At 41.0% G+C, this 23433-nt stretch overlaps 1 protein-coding gene and 1 long non-coding RNA gene across 4 annotated transcripts in view; one reads left to right on the top strand and one right to left on the bottom strand.

Annotated features, from left to right (window-relative positions):
* PIK3C2A (phosphatidylinositol-4-phosphate 3-kinase catalytic subunit type 2 alpha) overlaps positions 1-14057 on the bottom strand; it is a 46102-nt gene extending 32045 nt beyond the window's left edge. The window contains exons 1-3 of one of the 2 annotated variants that reach the window (XM_083700958.1): positions 13938-14057; positions 7660-8839; positions 376-476 (exon numbers count right to left, since the gene is read on the bottom strand). In XM_083700958.1, coding sequence (XP_083557084.1) covers positions 376-476; positions 7660-8772 — 1214 coding nt within the window. In that variant the 5' untranslated portion in view covers positions 8773-8839; positions 13938-14057. Of the gene's footprint in view, positions 1-375; positions 477-7659; positions 8840-13861 lie in introns of both variants that reach the window. The other variant, XM_083700957.1, reaches the window with a different exon arrangement.
* An 816-nt stretch (positions 14058-14873) lies between these two features.
* Positions 14874-22469, top strand: LOC310833867. 2 transcript variants are annotated; one of them, XR_014558973.1, is made up of 2 exons: positions 14874-15215; positions 20066-22469. It is a non-coding gene; the product is annotated as an uncharacterized lncRNA (long non-coding RNA). The 2 variants fall into 2 exon arrangements; XR_014558974.1 differs by lacking the exon at positions 14874-15215 and adding an exon at positions 15270-16559.
* The last annotated feature ends 964 nt before the right edge of the window (positions 22470-23433 follow it).

Raw genomic sequence — 23433 nt, forward strand, 5'->3', positions numbered from 1 at the left:
ATTTTAAAAGTGAACAAGTTTATGCAAATCTACCCACCATGTAATAAATTATGTAATCACAGAATTCAACATTTCCTAGTGCACAAATCTCAGGTTCCCCTCTTTCCCCCAATGCTCCGTTACATAGTATTGTAATAGATCAGGAATAGTAAAACATCCTACAGCCATGTGAATATGCAGTAGAAATTCAGAAATCAATCTTAATGTTTTGCTGCTTTAATCTATTTTAAAAAATGCATTTCTCCTCCAAACCAGTAAAAAAGCATGCATATAACACATGACACATGAAACAAAATACTCAAGTGTCAAGACTATAAATGAAACTAGTGCTGTGATTTACTTCCTTAAAGATGTTTGCACCACACTACTGCTTACTTTGCAATGGCATCACAAAATGCTGCTTGTTCTTGATCTTGGCCATCACCATTTTTGAGAAATTTATTTCCTGTTGGCAGGTTACTGGTCCCATTGTCTGTCTGAAATTTAAGAATAAAGAAGTAAAGCAGTGATAGACATGACTCCCATAAGCCTTTCTTGAGACGTATTCCTTGGGCTCCCAAATTCAACCAAGTATGAGACAATATGTGCAGAATTACATATACACATATATACACATATATATACACACATGATGGAATACTGGGCACGGACCAGCACTAGAAAATACTGGCTGCATTGTCATTTTTGTTCCCAACCTTCAAGTCTGCTTTCTGATTTACTTAAGGACTCCTATAAATCCAGGTGGCTCCAACTCATGCACAGCAAAATTAGATCTATTGGTATTGACTTGGAATTAATGTATAATTCTAGTAAGCAATATATTTATTGCAATATTCAAATTTGATTAAGGGATATTGAAAAACAAAACATTTAATCAGCTGTAAATAAAATCTGCTCCCCAAAGTTCTATGGTTTAAATGCAACCAATAACACTTATATCTCAAAGCTAGTAATTCCAGCCCAACACATGGCATTTATGGTAGCCCAACGGAACGTTTTCCCCTCAGCTTTTGTTAAGGGCAGATATTTAAACATCCCTAGAAATGATAGACATTGCAGATGTTACTTGAATGTGCTAGACACTGTAGAACATATTATTTTCTACTGTCCACTGTACAACCAGCTACATAAATGTGTGTTATCCCTGTTTTGGGTAGTTTAACATCATGCCACAATGAAAATATCAGATTCTACCTGTCTGATATTAACCCGGAGGTAAGGGTTGCTGCAAGGGTGGCTGAATTTCAATAGTATCTCTTACAGTGGTAAATGGCACGGTTTGGCGTGAAGACATTCCAAAGAAATATTCTGTTACTATATATCTTGAATGGCTGCTTCTTTGTATATATTTTAAATTTTTGCATATATTTTAAGATGGTCTATATCTGTAACCCCTAAGAAAGTTTTGAAGAAAGAAGCCAGTGAAAGCATAGCTCTAGTCTCACCTGCAGTGGCTAAAGGTGGGACAGAGCTGGCAAAACTAAGTGTATTTGATTCCAAATATATTTGTTTTATAGAAAGCAGTCTACCACTGCTAAGAGTAGGTAGGGGTGGGCAACCTTCCCAGGGTTGAGTTCCACATTCCTGGGGGATGGGGAAATGGTCAGGGCCACTTACTGATGGTTGCAAATGGGATCAAAGCACATAAAGGGTCAGACACCTTGTCTAGCCGTGCTGTTCACTGAACATTTCATTCTCTCTTACCACACACCCGTTTATTCACACAAACACTTGTCCTTTCCTCACATCATTTGGTCACCATTTACTCATTCTTCCTCTATCTTTTTTCCTTCAGGCTTCTGGGGGCGGGTGAAGTGCACCAAGGGAAGTAGTGCACGGGTCTAGACCGTGGGTTGCTCACCTCTGACTAAGAGCAATGTTTCAAGTAGCTTCAAACACTGCAGTTCCAGGTTATGGCTATCACTTTGTGCTATAAATGCCTCAAGTCTCAAGATCATAGAAAGCTTCTGCTTAGCAAATAAAATAAAATAAAATAAATAAATAAATAAATGCATGTGCGTTAAATTGTGGCAGCTATAGATACTGGGCATGCTCCCCATTGGTTTTTGTTTTCATGTGGACATTTTACATGGACTGCTTGTTTGCCCTAAACCCCTGAATAGTTAAAATGGGTAGAAGTGAGAGTACTGCTTAATTCCTTTAGTCAGATGTAATTTTTTTTTTAGTGTGGCTCATTGTCTGTTCAGGCTTCTAACACTTAAATGTATGGAATGTAGGGTTGTTAAGAACACTCTAATTCTTTAGCTTGGGAAAATTCTATTTTAGCCTTGTCTCTATCTTGAGATTTTGTTGTTCTGGTAGATTATTATATGCTGTACTGTATCTTCTGTTGTATTAATATGCTTTTGATTGTTGTGGGGGCCTTCTACCAAAAACCAGTATAGAAACTAAATTTTTTTTTTTGAAAAATTCTCCACCTTACTACGCAACAACTGTGTCTCTGAAAAATTTCCAGTTCAACCTGGTACTCTCATTATCTGATGATGGATTCATTTTCTGTTTATTTAAACACAGACACACATGCACACACACAATATAATCAACAGTATATATTGCATAACACATATAGACAGAAGATGGAAAAACCAGATTTAAACACACCATTATGACATAATTATAACACATCTTCACCCCAACCCCACCACCAACAGCATAATCCTATATGCACTCACTCAGAAAGAGGTTCCATGGGGTTTACTCCCAAGTAAGTGGGTACAGGATTGCAGCCTACATCTGTTTAGACTGAGGCATACAGTCTCAAATTTAATATGATGATATTGCAACAGACATAAACAGGATATTTTCTGTTCTCTGATTCCACTTTCCAAATAAAAGCAAGTGAAATGGATTATGATCTGGAACTCCTACTAAAGGAATTCTTAGTTCTAATTATTTAGTCTTAAAATAATCAGTTTTATGGCTTCTACCTCTAATTTCCATTATACAGAATTTGATGGCATTCTTGTGGAATTAAGTCCTGAAATAAGATGTGAGTAGGTTTACTTCAAAAGTCTGTGGAACATTTTATTCATGTTATTAAAAGACCTGAACAAATATTTATGCAGCTGCTATTAGTCAAGTCAAAATCCAAAATTTTAAAGATAATCTCCAGGGGAAAATGTAAAAAAGTAACTCATACAATGTCTTATATGAACAACTTCAAAATAAGAGTTGCTTTAATGCCATAGCTCCTGCCACCTGTGCCATTTTTGTGCCAACTGCTTAAATCACACATTCGCTTGTGATTTAAAGCACATGTACCATATGACATGCCACAAGAGGAAATGTCCCATTTATCAGTGCCAAAATACACTCTGAAAGGCAGCATATGATTAGTCCTCCATTCAATAGCCAACAGTAAAATAAAATAACACAAGTATGTTGGTCCTGGTCTGCCATTTGTCACGTTGCTTGGTAGCATCAATTAAACCAGCTGGTACCAAAAAAATTACCTTGGCTTGGATTAAGGCTACAGCCCCTCCACCACACTACAAACCACTCTGGGGGAGCCATCGAGTGTCTTCTGCTAATACCTAGAGATCTTTGGCTCTAACCCACAGAAAGTGGCTTTTTTTTTTTACAACCAACTCCCATGAAGTACACTGGAGAGCCAGTGTGGTGTAGTGGTTAAGAGCAATAGACTCGTAATCAGGTGAACCGGGTTCGCGTCCCTGCTCCTCCACATGCAGCTGCTGGGTGACCTTGGGCCAGTCGCACTTCTCTGAAGTCTCTCAGCCCCACTCACCTCACAGAGTGTTTGTTGTGGGGAAGGAAGGGAAAGGAGATTGTTAGCCGCTTTGAGACTCCTTCAGGTAGTGATAAAGCGGGATATCAAATCCAAACTCTTCTTCTTCTTCAACGTTCTGTGATTGTTGTAAATTGTTTTAAACCCTTTTTAATATTGTGTTTTAATGTTGTAGCCTGCCCCAGGACCTTGGAGTGAAATGTGGGTAAATGATGATGATGACAGACAAAAAAACCTAACCTGGTTTGGATGGAACACTAAAACAAATTTAGCGTTATATGCACAAGCTTGCCTCTCCTCCCCTGTTCCTACAGTGTGGCCAAGAGAAGATTAGAAGTATTTGCTTCTGTTTTCAGTTAACCACAGTGCATCATTCTGTCTCAGCTGCGAACTGCAATTATTTTCAACTATAGCTTATCTTAACAAGTCAAGATTCTAAATCAGTTTGAAGTATACTTGTTTGTACAAACCATAGTTGAAACTAACCACAGTTTATCCTAGACATAGCAAACTAGCCATGTTGGAATGTAATGCTAAACCATAACTTAGCACAATGTGAGTGTACTGCAGTGAACCTTGAACATGCACATTCCCCTCCTGTGTGGATGGGAGGAGAATTTTATCTGTGTTTACTTCCAGTTGCCTATTTGGCTTGTCATTTTTTCCTCAAAGAAAAAGACTGTGGCTTACAATGCAGTAATATACCAGATGTTTTAACCTCACATATCTCTTCCTACTTTCCGAGGTATAAACCAACCATTTATATATTAAGCCTCACTGATTTTATTTCCATGTAAACACGATTCTCATTGCGCTGCAAATGTGATAAAAATGAAAATAAATTTCCAATGTGCTAATGTGACTTGCAATATATTTAGTTTTGATAATATGGTTGTCATTTTAAACTTTCCACAGCATCAAGGTTTCTGAGAAACTTTGTTGAAGAAAGCATAACACATGCCTCCAATTTAAAGACTGAGCTTTACCTAGCATAACCGAATTGTGACTAGAGTAAGGGATTTAATTTATGAAGATATCACATAGTGTTTTAACAGAAGTGAACATGACATTGAATTAAATGGCAATAGCTCCTGTGCCAGGGATTTTGTTACATTTAATAGACAACTGATTCATTAGTTTTACCTCCAAGGAAGAATGCTGAATTAAATGGTCTGATTCAGCATAACATTTATATTCTGTAGCTGGAAACAAAATTAAATGCCAAAGTCTTAGATCAAGCTAATACCTGATATTTTAATATAATTTTAATTTTGTGAATCTAAAATGCCTAATTGTAACGGCAGTCAAATTTATCTGACACATTTAGTTCTATCCTGTATTTCAGTGCAAATCCTAACTAGATGGTTACAATAAAAATGTTAGAAACCAAAATTACTAAATATAATAAAAACACCACCGCACATACGAGCTGGTCTTTGACCGTAATAAATTACCGTATTTTTTGCTCTATACGACTCACTTTTTCCCTCCTAAAAAGTAAGGGGGAATGTGTGTGCGTCTTATAGAGCGAATGCAGGCTGTGCAGCTATCCCAGAAGCCAGAACAGCAAGAGGGATCGCTGCTTTCACTGCACAGTGATCCCTCTTGCTGTTCTGGCTTCTGAGATTCAGAATATTTTTTTTCTTGTTTTCCTCCTCCAAAAACTAGGTGCGTCTTGTGGTCTGGTGCGTCTTATAGAGCGAAAAATACGGTATCTTCTCTAACACCACCACATATCTACGATAAGGGTAGCCAATATGGTATTCTCCAGGTGCTGTGGACTACAACTCCCATCACTCCTATTGACTATCCCTGCAGAAAAATTTAATACAAAAACTACAACTAGAGAAACCCCAGAAAAGACCCACACCCTAGGCATACAAATGAGCTGACTAATCCATTTTATTATTATCTGGCTGTCATGTCATGGCAAACAAATAACGCACATCCCAACAGACTCAGAGGTCCTACATGGGCATTCTAAAGAGTAACAAATGAACAGGAGGGGTTAATATGACTGCCACTTCCTACACTAGGAAAAAAACACTTCAAATTTTGAGAACCGTTGTGAGTATATTAAATCTCAGGCCTTTGTTTTGTTCTGCTGAAGTGTTATCCTGCAGAGTTGCAAAGCTTTGTTCCCATGCCAGATAGTTTTGATCATGCACGGGGCCTAAATGTCTACTTCCTCCTAATACTCATGACAGATCACACAGATGGAACCTCTTTGTAAAGGATAAACCGCAGAGATTTGGGGACCAAGCTAACAGTTTTGGCCATGATATGTGTATACTATTAATTTAGAAGCAGTTTATATATTTAATATACTACATAGAGCATTATGTGTGCAACATCAGTATGAAATATGGGATATAAGAGTTTCTAATGCCATTTTTTAAAAAGAACCTGTTTACATGGAAAAATAATCTTTAAAAATTATTTTTTTCAGCAGAAGTATCTTATTACAGTAGTTCTGCAAAGTAACCAACTACACAATGGCAGAAATCCTGAAACCACTTCCTCACAAGTAGCCCATGTGATGTCAGTAAGTCTTTAGTATAGGAATAACCAGACTTTAAGAACTCATCACAATTAAGTTTACTTGCACATACACTGACTACTCTTAACCTACCTGAACTGTCTGTGACTTTTCGATAATGATTAAATTGAATAATAATCATCCCTTCTAATACCACACGTGGTGATTCTGGACCAATTAGTTTAGCGGTGAAATGGAGCTGCCCACAGAAAATATAGTAGTTTCTGCATTTTTAAAACTGGAAAAGAACTCCAAAAACATCCTAATGGGAACTGAGCACAGTCACCGGCTTTGGAGAAGCCCAGAGTGTTTAAAGTGTTAGTTGGAGAATAATAATAATTAATAATAGGGGAAAGGGATGCAGAGGGCATTGGTTTGGCATATTTGAGCTGCTAACTGCTACAGTATTTCAGGGGAATTAAAGTCTGGGGTATGCAAACCATGAGATTAGGACTCCTATCACAGCATTATGTGGCGTATTCACTCCTTCCACATTCCTCAAAAAAAGTACCCCCCCCCTGCTATTAGATACCAAAAAAACCATAAACAAACCCCCATTCTGGAAGCCAGTTCTGAATCTCTTTGGAACTAAATAGCACAGTAAGAAAAGTTTTACAGAAACGAGACCAGGCCTTCTGTTTTAGACTGGGTGGAGCCTCAACAGGAGGCTACTTGGCAACGTTTTGTGGGTCCTAAATTTTTTCCTTCTAATTCCCAATTCTGTGATCCTATACTTTATCAGCAGGGTTGCAAACCAGGGCCACCCACAGTCAGGATTGCCCCAAGTATGTGTATTTTCATGAGGTTGAAGGACTTTACAAGTATGAGGAAAAATATCACGCCAAAAAATTATCGTAACCAGAGGGTTCCCTTAATCTGCGGACTTAGTGTCTCACTCTAAGGTTTGTGATCTGATGGAGCTGCATAAGGTCTACCCACAGCTGTGTATTGTTCAGTAATGAAACAGCTACACAAACCTGGTTTCTGATGGTGGGGGTGCAAGGTGGGGGCAGTAATGAAGGCAAATAAAACTCTCCCTACTCACCGTTCTTTCTTCTGACTTCTGCACATCTAGAAGGCAATTGTCTGAAGCTATACTGCACTCTTTAGAAAATGTGACTGTAGTACTTAACAGGAACAATATTTTTTAATTTAAAATTTCCAATTTAAAAATTAATGCAAAATAAACACACAAGTTACCGAATTCACAATTTTCTTAAAAGTTCTAATAATCAATTATTTGTAGAATTATGGTTGGGCAGGGAACAAATTCTTCATTCCATTAAATAGTATCAACTTTTCAAAATGAAAGCAAGCTTACAAAATGAAAATAAGCTTTCAGGATATGTTTTACCTGTGATGTTTGGCCCTGTAACTTAGTAAGCTGAGCAGTTCGAATGTTTAAAGACTGACTTCTTGTAACTGTTGCCCCAGAAGAAGACTTCCCACTAACTTTTCTTTCAAGACGACATTTCCCTGGGGATTTCTCCTCCAGTAGCACAGCATCCCAAGGATCTTCTACAACTGTACTACAAGTCACCTTTGCATCATCTTCTGCCGTATACAATATATCCATACTGTCGACTTTCGGTTTACTTAAAGGATCCAAATCCAACCAATCAAATTTACTAATATCACTGGAGTTTTCAGAGGTTGGTAAGTTAACTGTAGATTTAGTAGCAGTCACTTCTAAGTCTGTGCTTGATCTCCCATTTTTCAGAAATTCTGAAGTGCTTGCTATCTTATCAAATACTTTTGCCATTTCAGGGGTAAGTGTTGGCTGATATATAGGCAAACTTCTCTGTGGATGGAAGGCTGAAGTAGCAGGCAGTGCATATGTAATGTACTGAGACCTCTCTGGAAGACTTAGATAAATAGGCTTTGAAGACTGGTAAGTGGACATACCTGGATGGAAGCCATTCTGAAAGATACCAACTTGTTTGCTGTAAGAATTTGCTGGGTAAATAGAAGGTACAGTGCAAGTAGAAGGCCCAGGAAACCCAGGTGTCCACTGTCCTCTTTGAATAGTAGGGTTGGCATAAAACTGTGAAGAAAATGATGAACTCAGAATAGGAGTTGCTGGCAACGTGGTGTGTTTGCTTGACTCAGAACTGTCCTCAAGTAGTAGTTTCTCTAGCTCAGCATGGCTTAGTTTTTCTATCTCAATTGTATTTAACTTATCATCCATCTTTCTCTTAGCATCGGACTCTGGAAACACCATAAGATCATGGTCCTGTTTCCTGTGGGATTGTACAGTTGGCCAAGAGTTGCTTAAAATGTCAACACTTTGTCTGTTACCGGCTACCACTCTTTCCTTTTGCATCTTAGCTAGAGCCTCAGCTTCCATCTGCAGCGCCTCCTCTTTGTCCACTTCTTTTGCCTTTGCTGTGCCCAAAGATGGTGATGAACGCTGTTTGACTTCATTGCTGCTAGATATTTGGGCCATGCCGTGAAAACAGATGTCCATTAACAACTCCAGTCACCTCTTCTGCAAATCCTTGGCCCCAAAATGTTCAAAGCCAGATTCAGAAGCACTGGAAGGAGAGAGAAAAACACTCGTTAGAAACAAAATGAACTATATTTGCAAAATCAAATGAAAAAGTATTTCAAAATGGTAGATTTCTAAAACCGCTTCAAGAACTAGGTCCAAGCTTTTATGCTTGTAAAATGAAAAACAATGTAGTATCAATCAGCAACCACTTGTCTCATTTCTCAAACCAGCTGCATACGCATTTTGTTTGCGCTAAGTAGCCTATAGAATTTTGTGTTATGAGGCAGCACATAAATGCAATGAATGAAGTAATAAAATTAACCTATGCTTAAATAATTCCTGTTCCTGCTTCCTTTTGTGTCATTCAGGTGCACAGTCCCAAGGACTGTTGGTTTCTAATAAAGCCTAGGTTCTTCATCTGCAAGACAAACACACATAACCCAACTAGAGGGAAACATGCAAACCCTAAGAATGATGTGTGAGTGTGATCAAATTTTGTGGGTAGTCTGAGAACAGGGGCTGAAAACGTGCAGCCACTAAAGTTTCAGCAAGCACGCTGTTCAGACTTCCATTGGTGTCAGGGTTAGCTCTGGCTACCCTTCTTCCAGTATTTCCAATAGAGCTGGATAGGATAGATAAGCACAGGCATTAGAATTCAGCAAAAGAACATAGGTGATGGGAATAAACAAATAAGAGTGTTACTTAGTGGCTGCATTCACACATAACACTAAGACTAAGCAAGAAATGTATATAAAATATTTCAGCTGTAATCAACAGCAGCTACTCACAGCTACATATTTCTCACAATTATTAGAACAAGTGCATTGTTTATGTATATTAATTACTTCTATATATTGCTACAAATGCAATGCTTGGAAGAGCATATCTAAACTTAAAAGCGGTTTATTTCCACATCAGTAACTGTGCAAAATTGTGCTGTACTGCCTTGCCAACACAACTCAGTCCAACTCTAGAATCCATTTTAAACCAGATGAGATTTCTTATTTAGAAGAATGTTCTGCATTGGAAACTATACATTTCATCTGGCATTGCTCAGATGAAATGAATTACATGCAATGGGTTCAATCCAGACTTTATTTATTTTAAAATTTGTAGATCACCCTTCATCACATGGTGATCCCAGGGTGGTTTACAACATATCATAAAATATACAACCCCAAATTTACATTAATTAAAAAGTGTCATTAGTAAATCCAATTAATAAGCACAACAGCATGAAAAGACCTAAAGAAATTGTGTCCTTCACAGGTTTACCCCAAATGCCTGGGACAACAGGTAAATCCATCGTAGTCCACCATCTGCACTCCCACAGGAAGAGAGTTCTACTGGGCACGGGGTGTGTGTGGGTTTTGCACAAAAAAGAAAAAGTGCTCTTTTATGTCGCCACACAGTGCACCAAGTCCATCAACATGAGAGACAAAACTTCCCTTGGGAGAAGGCCCTTTGAAAAGTAACTGGGGTCCAGCGCATGAAGGACTTTAAAAGCCAATAATTGCTCTTAGATAACTGCACACAGACACACCTGCTTCCAGGGGAGCAGGGGTGTCCAGGGGAGCTGTCTACCAACTCCATCTGGTACACAGGCTGAAACCCTACCTGCCCGCAGACTGTCTCACCAGAGAGGTGCATGCTCTAGTTATCTCCTGCTTAGACTACTGCAACACTCTGTACATAGGGCTACCTTTGAAGGTGACCTGGAAACTGCAACTAATCCAGAATGTGGCAGCTAGACTGGTGACAGAGTGGCTACTGAGACCATATAGCACTGGTCCTGAAAGACCAACATTGGCTCCCAGTATGTTTCCAAGCACAATTCAAAGTGTTGGTGCTGGCCTTTAAAGCCCTAAATGGCCTCGGCCCAGTATACCTGAAGGAGCATCTCCACCCACATCATTTAGCCCAGACACTGAGGTTCAGTGCCGAGGGCCTTCTGGTGGTTCCCTCATTGTGAGAAGTGAGGTTACAGGGAACCAGGCAGAGGGCCTTCTTAGTAGTGGCGCCCACCCTGTGGAATGCCCTCCCAGCAGATGTCAAGGAAATAAACAACTATCCGTCTTTTAGAAGACATCTGAAGGAATGGTTGCAATCTGAACTTCCCTGTTTAGGGAAGTTTCTAGTGTTTGTTTGAAATTTTATTCTGTTTTTAATGTTCTGTTGAAAGCCGCCCAGAGTAACTGGGGAAACCCAGCCACATGGGTGGGGTAGAAATAATAAATTATTATTATTATTATTATTATTATTATTATTATTATTATTAGATGCTCCAGCAATATGAGTATGATGAGTATGAGATGCAGTGTAGGTATCTGCATGAAAAATAGGCAACAATATTCCCTGCTTTTCTCGAAAGGGAAACCTATGCTGGATCTTGGAATTGACACCCTCAAATTTAACCCACTATCCTTATTTAATGCACTATCCATATAATTTTCTGGTTGCAGAATATGTGATGAAAGACATGGAAGACATTAAAACAGCTGCCAGAGGCATATGCAGTATAGTTAATAAGATGATACAATACTGGCATTTTTGCAAACAAAAAACATAGGATTAAATCTTGAAGCCACTGGCATTTAAGGAGATAGAGGAGGCGTATAACATCAGTAGCAGATATCCCTGGCATGCCCTGGCAAAGTTGGAAAAAATCTATTCAAAACTGGGGAATTTCTAGATGAACTAATGGTCTGACTCTGTACAAAGCAGCTTCACATATCAAAACATTCAAATGAGTTCAGCATGCCAACACTGAATATGTCACTGTAAAAATAGTTATGTTAATGGGATCTTTACTTCTGCAGCACAAAGTGGCAAGAGCAACATACGAAGAATGACAAAAAAGCCTGCCACAAAGGACAATGGAATGTGGTGGGTGGAGGACAAACATTCCTCAGGGGAAAAGATCCAGTATGAAGATATGTTTCATTAAGTATGAAACCATAGGGAGAATCCCTGGGAAATGTGAATTTCCCTCAGTTTTCCCAGTTTTATTTCTGCTTTCAGGATTGTCACACCTTACTTCTCGCTTTCCTGTTCCCAACTTGACATGCTAAAGCAAAAATACAACTAACAGTGAACTTGTGGATAAGTTTCAATACTTGCAGAATCAGAACTTTAACTATGGACTGTTTTGTACTGGTGCCAGAAGCAACAGATTTTCTAATCATTTATAGTTTATTTTTCTCCTCTGTACACCAGTGCATACTAAATATAGAGATTCCATAAATATATTAACTTCCACTGAATGGCTATAAATAAGTACAACCTACACTTATGCTCCTACCATATACTGTATGCTTCAATTCTTATCGGCTGCTGCCTCAAATAAAACTGTACACATTAAACTTTTACATTTCTTATGCCTCTTCCTTGAATAACAAGAACTTTACTCTTTTGTGAAATATAAAACTGCCCGATGAGTCACTTGAACAGCAAATAGTTAAGATCAAAAACCAGCATCATATACAAGTGAAGTTTAACTTGAATGTAGCAATTTTGCTCTTTTCTGTTTACCACAGCATCATGTCTCAATTCTGTGAAACTATGGGTGGTATTCAACTATGTTTTACTCAGGGCACATTGAAATTGACGAGCATGAATAAGTTAGGTACATATATTTCAGTGAGTCTACTCTGAGTAAAACAGAGCTGAATCCCACCCTGTGACATGATTCCTCTTTAGAAAACTGCAGTTGCAAAATAATACAGAATGCATTGTATATGTCCTCCGAACCAGCTTCTGTAACAAAAAACTAGTAAGAAGTATAAACACTCAGAACACTTCTAAGCTTTCTCGCAGCAAAGAGACTACACATCCAAGAAGTCTAAAGGGATAAAAACTCAGCATTTGAGCATCAGATCTTTAAAAGTAAACACAATTTTAAATAATAAAAGGCCAACAAGTAAAATCAATTAAGCTCTTCAGTATCCCAGTAAACAAAGATATTTATATGATACAAAATATAAAACAGCCAGTAACAAATATTGCTCCTTATATCTGGTGACCACAAATACAATCAAATACCACTAGTGTCTGAATCTAGAATCAGAGAGTTCTACTATAGTTCCTATAAGCACCCACGGCGACATTACAGTGTTTTGTTTAGCTGTTCTAGCATCTATTAGCACACCCCAGGAATAACACTGGTGATAATCAAATCTGGCTGCATGTATTAAACGTTTCCCAGTCCAAATGCTGCTTTACAACTTGTGGTACCCAAGGGCCTTTGGCCATAAAAACCTGCTCCTATGCACCACAGCATCTATATTACCACCGTTAATTACTACTTTGAGGCTTGATCACATGGACACACCAGCAGCATTTGCAACTACTGTCAACACACGCTGGGGTGCGAGCAATCATATGTCTCTAGGTTGCGTGCCAACCTACCCAAGGATGCTCAAGCAGCAATTTATTAGCCCCCCCCCCAAACCAAACCCGTGGGAATTTGTTTTGGTGAGTCAAAACTAGCGCTTGTTCTCCGTCTCTCGACGCAATACGATTAGCGGGAAGACGCAGTCATTTGTGTGTGCCAAAAAAAACCCAAAACAAAACAACTGCTCTGCAAGGCCGCGAAGGCGAGGGGGTGGGTGGGAGGTGTGAGAAAGCGAGAGACTATTCCTCGCCTGCCCTATTTCTCGCAAGGCAGCATGGAGGAGGCCTCCTTATCTGCTCCAGCGTCTCCTTACTCCGAAGTGGAGCCACACGCAGGCAGCTCCTCCTCGGCGCCACCTTAATTGGCTGGCCTCGGGCGCCAGACGACCCAAGCAGACCAGCCCCCCTCATTCATTCCTCCTCCTCCAGGGGAGTTAGCGAAGAAGCCCCTCGGCGGGCGCCTTGGGGTTCACTATGCCTTGGGGTTTTCGGGGACCGAGCGAGGAAGCGCGGCCTCAGCGGCGAGGAAGCAGGCGGCCCAGAGAGGCTGAGCAAAGCTTGAACGCGGGGATGCGTCCCCTCGGAACCGCGTTTCGCCTGCAGCAAACGCCCCCCGAGGGGTCTCTCCCGTTCCCTTCTCCTTCCCCTCGCAGCCTTCCAGACTCGCCCTCACCTCAGCGAGCCTCCATCCCGAAGCACCAGCCGTCGCCGCAGCCATTTCCCGTCGTCCCCGCCGCAGAGAAACTTACTGGCGAGCTCGACTCCAAGCCCGCTTCTCCTCCTCCTGCTGCTGCTTCCCCGCCTCTTTCGCTCCCCGCGCTGGGATGGCTGTTGCTGCCGCGCGTCCACTTCCGGCTCTTAGAGAGGGGAGGCCGGCTGAGGGAAGGGGCGGCGAAGGCGGAGCCGCAGCAGGGAGGCCGGGACGAGCGCTGGGCTCGTGAGGAGCTGGCTGCTTCGAAGCACGCTGATAGGATACGGGCTTTTTCAAATGTTGGGAGCAAGCTTTCGGATGCTACAGGACGCTTCGTCGAGCTTAGACGTGCAAGAAGGGCCACAGAAACACCCTTCTCGGGTTGCTGCCCCGTAGAGTTACCCGCCCCTCCACACACATCCCAGCCCGCCTTCCTTGGGTAACAGCTGCAGGACAAAACATTATGCGGGTAAAGCCTTTCCCAGCCTTCGGGTTGCAGTGAAGGGAATAACTTCACCAGTTGAATTTTCTTCACGTGGCTGTTGCACAGGAGGGGGGGGGGTGGAGTTTACAACCATTCCTACACGCTGTACCTTAACTTGTTACGTCATTCTCGGCGCATGCACTTTTAATTGCTTTCGGAAGTGCCTGGATACTGACCAAGGTGCGATACATCGTCACCTGAAGGCTGCCCTTTTCCCACATCGTCCTGCCACGTGGGCCAGTGAGCAATGTACGAGGCAATCTTTGCCAGCTAGTGTTTCGTACTAGAAATACTTTTTAGGGGGTGTCATCTGTTTCTCACAGTGCACTTTTCACAGCTGCATGACAGAAATTCAGCAGGTAGTGTTCAACTTCGTGCTTGAGAAAGCCTCATTTCGTATTTCTGCTTGCCACAAAGCAGCTTCAAGGAACAGGATCCCTGCCAGGAAAGCAGAAGGGTGGGGTGGAAACTTAAGCTTTCCACTAATCTCTTGCCAGATAGCAAAATTCCTCACCCCCAAAATAGTAGAACTATTATTGGTATAACTAACTCTTCGAATTAGAGCTTCAAAATTTGGCCTGGAGTGGCAACTGGCATGAGAACTTGGAAGGCACAGTCTCAACACTAGTTGTTTTCTACGAAAATCAAAACCCTCCCACTTCTCATCTCACTGGCTGTCTCCTATAATGGGTGGAGGCAAACAACAGTGGGGTGACCGAAAGGGGTTGGATTTCATGCTTCGTCCCAGACAACGTGACTTTTGTTCCTGAGGACGTGCTGTTTATGGCAGCATCTATGATCAGCACGTCAGGACTAGGTTGGAGATGTCACCAGTGTCTGCATTTTACAGCAGTAAGGACAACATGATGGTCATTTACTTTACTCCTTGACGATAAGCTTATATTCCAGGGGGAGGAATGATCTATTTTAAACACAGTATATCACTAGACTGAATATTAGGACACTGCTTGTACAAATGTGATTGTTGGACTTGGAACAACAATTCTGCTTCTAAACCAATACACATATTTCTAAAAACGACCCAAAAGTAATTGTTTAGTTGGCACTGGTTAAATAATTCATTCACAAGTTAGCTTCTACTGAGCGCAGGTTTGTATAGTGATAGTAAATAGATTCAAAGAAGAGAGGGAGAGTAAACAATCATTTCCTGTTCCTGCCATTAGCTCTAAGTAAGAATGTTTTGAATTACTGGAAACTTGCATAAAAATGTGAGCTGGTATGCAAATACAGGAACATTGAACTTTATCATGTGCTACAGGGAAATGACTGAACGTACCCAAGGGAAAATAAACTAAAACAAGACATATGAAGTAATATCAATTGAAAGAGCAGACTAGGTCTGAAAAATAGAATTAGGCAGTATATTTTCAGGTTAGACTAGGCAAACAGCTATTACATAATGCATGTTTAATATCAATGGAAACAATCGTTCAAAAATTACTGGTGAAAAAAATATTAGAAATAAAGAAGGAGAAATAAATGTATTGTCATTGAATTTGGTTATACAATTTTGACAGTATATAAAGATGTTAAAGGCTGAGGTTCAGTCTTTTCCCCCTGTAATGTATTATGACAAAACTCAAAACCAAAAACATTTAGTTCCTAGTGAAGGTGCAATTTAATGAAAAAAATACTTTAACTGCTTTTTGCTAAATTTAAACTAATATTGTTAAAATTACACCTATATAAGCCAGGAGTTGCCCAGCGATATGAGAAATGGACAAAGTACACAGTAGTTTGTATGCCACTCAGTCCTGCTTCCCTCATAACCGTCTCTTTCTTTACTTTTTTTTTGTTAGGTTGTATTAAATCAGACTTAGACTTTTGTTCCACTGAACACAGTGAAACACACATCCAAATAAACATGCATAGGATTGTGCTGCTTGAATATTTAAAATGCCAGTAAGACCATAAGGCTATTTAAAATCTCTTGAATACCTTGTAATTGCATCACTTCTTAGAAATCAGTTGCTTGACTGAAGTTGGAACATCCTGACATGTCACAATATTTGCAGACAATGTGTCTGAGATATGCACAATTCTCCGCAGAGTAATAACACTTGAAATAAGCCCAGAGTTTTATTTAGGGAGTTTTTCAGCGTGGAATCCTGATATTAAAAACTGGGCTAAATTTACCTCTGATTAGTCCAAGGATACAGGAGGACAGAGGGAAAGGTAATTTCATACTTTTACATGTGTATGCCTCCCTCCTTTCTTCCCTCCTTTGTGGAACTCAAAGAAGAGTACCGTATTTTTCGCCCTATAGGACGCACTTTTCCCCCCTCCAAAAATGAAGGGGAAATGTGTGTGTGTCCTATGGGGCAAATGCAGGCTTTCGCTGAAGCCTGGAGAGCAAGGGGGGTCGGTGCGCACCGACCCCTCTCGCTCTCCAGGCTTCAGGAAGCTCTCCGCTAGCCGTGGGAGAGCTGTGTAAAGTCGCGCAGCTCTCCCACTGCTTGCGGATAGCAGCCTGTTCTGGGGTCGGGGGAAGCTTGGGCTTCCCCCGCCCCAGCCCCACACCTGGACCTAGGTGCGTCCTATGGGCCAGTGCACCTTATGGGACGAAAAATACGGTACATGTGGTTCCCAGGCAGTCATCCATCCAGGCATTCATCTGCTTAGCTTCAGCAAAGTGGTGGCCTCATGCAATCAGACCATAAAGGTAAAAGTAAAGGACCCCTGACCATTAGGTCCAGTCGTGACTGACTCTGGGTTTGCGGCGCTCATCTCACTTTATTGGCCGAGGGAGCCAGCGTACAGCTTCCCGGTCATGTGGCCAGCATGACTAAGCCACTTTTGACGAACCAGAGCAGTGTGTGGAAATGCCGTTTACCTTCCCGCTATAAAGCGGTACCTATTTATCTACTTGCACTTAAGGGTGCTTTCGAACTGCTAGGTGGGCAGGAGCTGGGACCAAGCAACGAGAGCTCAGCCCGTCGCGGGGATTCGAACTGATGACCTTCTGATCAGCAAGTCCTAGGCTCTGTAGTTTAACCCACAGCACCACCATACCCTGAGATAATATCTTACAACATTTGTATGGAATTGACTCAGAATATTTTCTATTTTCCATAAAACTACTGAATTATTAGACAAATGTTGCATTTGAGGAAATAATATTTGACATACTGTACAACCCTATAACCTGGTTCACAATTCACTTTAAACTACAGTATTGTTAAAGGTAAAGGTAAAGGTACCCCTGCCCGTACGGGCCAGTCTTGACAGACTCTGGGGTTGTGCGCCCATCTCACTCAAGAGGTCAGGGCCAGCGCTGTGCGGAGACACTTCCGGGTCACGTGGCCAGCGTTTACCTTCCCGCTGGTAAGCGGTCCCTATTTATCTACTTGCACTCGGAGGTGCTTTCGAACTGCTAGGTTGGCAGGCGCTGGGACCGAGCAGCGGGAGCGCACCCCGCCGCAGGGATTCGAACCGCCGACCTTTCGATCGGCAAGTCCTAGGCGCTGAGGCTTTAACCCACAGCGCCACCTGCGTCCCTTACAGTATTGTTAACTATGGTTTAAAGGTCAACATGCAGCATATACTACTGAAAATTGCAACCACTCCGTTCCTACCCAACCCCTGCTACTGGTGTGCTGCTGGGAGCTAAAATGTGGCTTGGTTTAGTCAGTGTTATGTTGAAGCTGGGCACATTCTTTGTTTGCTGGGGGAAAACAAACCATGAGCCTGCATTTGGACACAATGCTAAGCCAAACCGTGGCTTAGCTCCCTGAGACCACAAGAGCAGCAGGAGGATGGGAAGAGCAAAGCAGCTGTGATTTTTCAGCCTGTGCACCAGTATTCACCTTTAAACCACAATTAAGCTTAACTAAGCAGTATGCAGACGCTGACAATGTTGGAAATAAGGGACCCTCTTTAATCCTTTTCATAAACAGCATATGGAAACATTAGTACTGAGTAGTTCCTTTTCCTCCCTTATCTATTTAAAACATTTTATGCTACTTTTCCATTTTAAAATATTAAAAAGCTGATCTCAAAGATAACAACATCTCCTAAAGAAAATATTTAGAACACTCAATAATTGCTCCATTTATAAATAAAGGCAAAATGAGCAATTAATAGGAATATTAGCCAGGGTTACTATATAACTCCACCTTTGCCTCTACACTTATCCATATAGTTTCCTTCCTTCCCATATTCTGTATGTTGTGATAACTGCAACGTACCACCTATGTCTCAGTGCCTCTTGCCATGGAACTCTGTAGGTCAGGAAGAAAGACATATTCAATACCTTTTTTTCTCTTCATCATCATTGGTTAGCTGCTGGGACTGGGAGGGGAGGGCGGGGAGAGGAAATGGAAAAGCTTGATAGGATTAATGTCCACCTCCTGTCCTCTGTCTGGTTCACACAAGAAGCAGTCACACATAATTTTGGAATATCTTATGTATGCTGACTTTTATTGCTGTTGAAGACCTTCACTATGGTTGAGACAATATTAACTTACAAATGAGGCTCTGGTGTGTTGGATCGAGTCACGTAGGTCTATCAAAACATATCTAAATTGTTGTTCTGGAAAAATATCACAATCCAAAAGATCCATAATAGTTAAATAGGGCCCTACAGTTTTAAAATCAACCATTACATAAAAAAGTATATTGTGGGACTATACTGTGAAACGGTGTTTATGTTTTTTGCAGAGATTGCAATTTTATCAGTGTAATGGATTGTGAAAGTAGGTCAAAACCTTGATTAAGGATTACTGTGCTGTGGTGGTAATGTTTTAAAGCAGTCAGCACATTAACTAATCACTGTGGGTTCATACTCACACTAGAGTCCACAAGTGGGGTAAAAATGACTGTGGCCCACCAGTTACAAAACAGTAATACAGAGCCAGAACAAAATGGTGATGGGCTGAGGCAAAGATTGGCATAATCAGCTAGGAATAACTAACATTTTCTATTGATATGTAACCTCTCTTTGGAAATTGCCACATTGTTTGCCCCTGTTATTTCCTTGTGGTAGGGACTTCCACAGTACTGTGGAAGTACAGTAATGTCTGTACTGTACTTAGCTTTCTTCCAGCTAAGTACAGACATTAGCTCCGGAGGTGTTGTAATTAACCTTCTAATTTGAGGCAGGATTTGCTGAACTATAGACTCTTAAGTCAGAGGTTCCCAAACCTATTTGGCCTACCACTTCCTTAAAAAAATAAAAAATGCTCTCACAAGAAGTAAATAAGGAGGCCGTTTACAGGATAAAGGAAGTCTTTTATTTTTATGTTATGTTTTCTTTGTGTAAGGGGATAGGAGTTTAATTTTGATAATTAAATTGTCAATGGTGGTGCTTTTGTTTGTATGTATGAGTTGTTGTGGACTATGTTTAAAAAAATTGCTCTGCAGCCCCCTGGAAATATACCTTCTTTAAGCGAACATACAGAAAGGTGCTGCAGCCCGCCTGCCCGCCTTCCTTTCTGTTCCTGTTTAATAATAATATTCAATCTCCCTTCCTAATTTCCTTCAATTCTCCCTCAGCCTCTTTCCATTCAGAGAAAGGTGGGGTGGGGGCGTCCTGGCTCAGCAGGAGGCTTAACTGGAAGAAGGAGGACAGAGTGTGTGTGCATGGAGCAAGGGGACCCAAAGGCGTTGATGTAGCCCTAGACTGAGTCTGTTCCCCTCCCTTTCTCCCCTCCCTTTCTCCCCTCCCTTACTTTCCCTCACAGGCACCTAACATGTCAAGGACCTTGAGGAGCTGGAACTAGCGCTGAGGATCTCCTTGAGAGGCCATCAGGAGGAGACACCTGCTGAGGAACATTTTTGCTGTCATGGGAGAAGGTGGGCCCGCCTTCCAGTCCTCAGGAATACTGGCACCAAAAGGTCCGGGTCTGGGCTAAAGAACAACAGCACAGTATGCATTCACAGACTCAAGAGTCATTGTGTGGCTTGTAAGCAAGCAATTCCTGAAACATCTTCACTACCAGCAGCTGTGGTTAGGGTGTGGTCTACAAGAAGGGAGTTTACAAGGTCTCCCTCTCGGGCCTTCTGTTCTCTGGAAACAACATAGGTTTTGGGCTCCTTGGTGTAATTTGCATGCTTTGCTGTGTTGTATCTTGCCTGAACTCTCTGTGATACTGACCTTTGACTGTTGCTTGACTTTGCCTCTGGATCATGTTTTGGACCTGAAATTATCTCCTCCTCTTGACCCTGGTTTGTTTGGACTGTCCTGCACCTTCAGCTTTGCTCTCCTTGGTGAATATTTTGCCAAGTTGCTTATAAATCCTGTGAGGGCCCTGAGACACCCACTGGAATGTGACACAGCAAGAAGGAATTGCAGCTGTTCACTTAAGACTAGTGAAAGTAAAGGGGTACGCTCAGGTGAGTGGTTCCTTGTCCCTGGATGGATTGTAAGAATTTACAGTAGCTTATTCCTATCTGCATAGCTCCATCCTGGGTTTTATTACTTGGTCACATTAGGTGTTGGAACTGATTGATCTGGCCTAGTTATCTCTGAAAGAACCAGCAGAATAATATATGTTATTCTTGGCTTGTTTTTTTCTGCAACTTATCTGCAGGCTAAAGAATACTAATGATCCTACAAAAAGAGAGAAAAAGACTCAGTAAAAGAATATAGTAAAAGAAATTTAGGGAAGTTTTTAATCTTTTACTGTGCTTTTAATTCTGTTGGGAGCTGCCCAGAGTGGCTGGGGAAACCCAGCCAGATGGGCGGGGAAAATAATAAAAATTATTATTATTAAGTGAGGAAGGGGAAGCAGCAGTAATAAGAGGCATGCCAAAAAGTAGAACACGATGGACGAGATAAAGCTATTCAATTAATATCAAAAACCCTAAACGACTTGAACCCCTAATAAGTTTTTATATAAGCCCAAGAGCTTCTGCATGCCTGGGATAATTCTTATTTCCTTTTGGATTGAAGACCCTCTTGCCATATTACAAACTGCTTTTTAACTTCTCCCATTTTCAAAAGTGGTTTCTCAGGTAGTGTGAGCAAAAGGAGGGACAGCTGTTTAAGATACACAAGTCTCAATCTTCTTTAATGTACAAAACTCATTGCATGGTTCTTATGCATTGCCAGGTGTAATTTTAAAATTTGTTCACACATTTTAATCTATGCAGGGTATGGACTTTATGCCACAGGCAGTAAGTGCATAAAATATTTTCCGTGGGTACTAGACCTAATTGACCCATGTTAGCCGCTGAAATCAATTACTAATTTTGTTGTTCAGCTTTCTGTTTCATTAGTGCGTCCAAAAGTACTGACTTTTGGCCATTCTATATCCAATTATCTAAACCCTGAAGAATCCACCTCCCTGTGCTTCTTCATATTTTGCTGGTGAGATCATGTTGTTCCTTGACATAATTGACACATTGCTGTGCAGCTTCAAACAAAGTCTAACCAAGGCTGCAGTTGTGACTATTGATTGTGGAGAGCAATGACAATGAGATTTCTCTGCAGTTACTCTAAAACGGCAACCAGTTTGTGTCTGTATAATGGGGGAAGGGGTTAACTACAAATAAAAAAACTACAAATAAAATTTACTAAACCAGATGGGCAAAATAGATATTTATTTATTTTTAATTGCTGTACATGGAACCCTTCATCAGGCGGAAGGGAAAGGTGATTAGTTTTCCACTTAGGTTGTCTCTGCACTGAGAGGCTGGTGCCCATTGAGACTGCTAGGGCAAGAGGAAGGGAGCCCAACAGTAGGTAGAGCCAATGGCAGGCAGAGTCAACTAATTATAGTTTCATCTCCATCCTCCTTCCTGCTGAATTCTTCAGTGGCAACGCTGCCAGAAGCTGCCAGCCAGTGCCATTCTCTAGAGTCTAGACTAGTTGTAATTGCACCATCAACCCTCCACTGATCCGCATTATACACAAAATGCTCATGGCATTCTGGATCCCCGGGGGATTGGATTTTGTTCTCCATCCCATGTCTACATAAAAGCAGTTCTCTCTCAGTGCCAGGGCAGGGATTAGGATTAGCCTGTTTAGGCAGGATAACTCCTCCTATCTAATTTCTGTTTCTCCTTTTCCAGGGTAATTCTCCATAAGGGAGAGGACACCCTAGATGTGTAGCATTTGATTAAGAAATAAAGCTTTTAAACTTCCATTGTTGTCTGGTTGTTTATCCCTATATCTGTTATGTACAGAGTTGAATAGGATCCAAACTGCAGCAGTCTGATTGGTCCTAGAACAATAGGATTCAAAATGCAGCAGAGCAGTCTGATTGGTCCTAGAACATTGCAGCAGTATGATTGGTCGGCAGGAGCCACCCAATCCAGCTCCAGATAGAAGTGAATCCACAACCTGATTGGCTTACAGGAGAAGTCCGGAATTAGCCAATCACGTGCAGCCCATTGTGTAAATAATGTATATAAAGCAGATACTTTGAGGGGACTTCCATTCCTCCTCACCACTATGAGCTGAATAAAGAGCATGAAATCACTTTGCGACTCTGAGTATATTTCAATATCCTTCCATTGCCTTTCAAATAAAACTCCTCGGCTGTGTTCCCAGACCTGAAAACCTTGTCACACACAGCAAGGCTGTTGTTTTGAAGTTCCAAATCTCAAACGGGATCGTAGCAAAACAGCAACTTCATTGTGCATCTTCTCATAGCTCTACAATTTCTGTGGTTAATTGGAAAAATAATTTAAGTTAATGTGTTGAGAATTATCCAAAGCTTATTCCACATTGCTTTTTTTGTCAGCAGAGACTGGTGTAATAAAATACGTGAAAGCTGCATGTAATTCTTAAAATTAAGTATCTGACTGGCATTTCTCTGTGAATTTTTAAGCATGCTAATTGCTACAGATACTAAATGTTCTTTTCAGATATGTCCTCAATAATGGCAAGTGAAGCAACAATTTAAAACTGAGGGTACATCTTTCTGACATTTAAGATTACAGCTTGGCGCTTGAATAACTCTGTCAAGACCTTAACTGTGCTCATTTATTCAATATTTAAAGTTCTTCTTGTGATAAAGACACTTCTGTATCTACTGGTGCTCGGTGGAAATTAAGAAGGAATTTCAGGAATTAAAATCACATTTATTTCCTTTGATGTTTTATC

Source organism: Podarcis gaigeae, assembly GCF_964106915.1.
Source record: "Podarcis gaigeae genome assembly, chromosome: 1".
Classification (NCBI taxonomy): Eukaryota; Metazoa; Chordata; class Lepidosauria; order Squamata; family Lacertidae; genus Podarcis; species Podarcis gaigeae.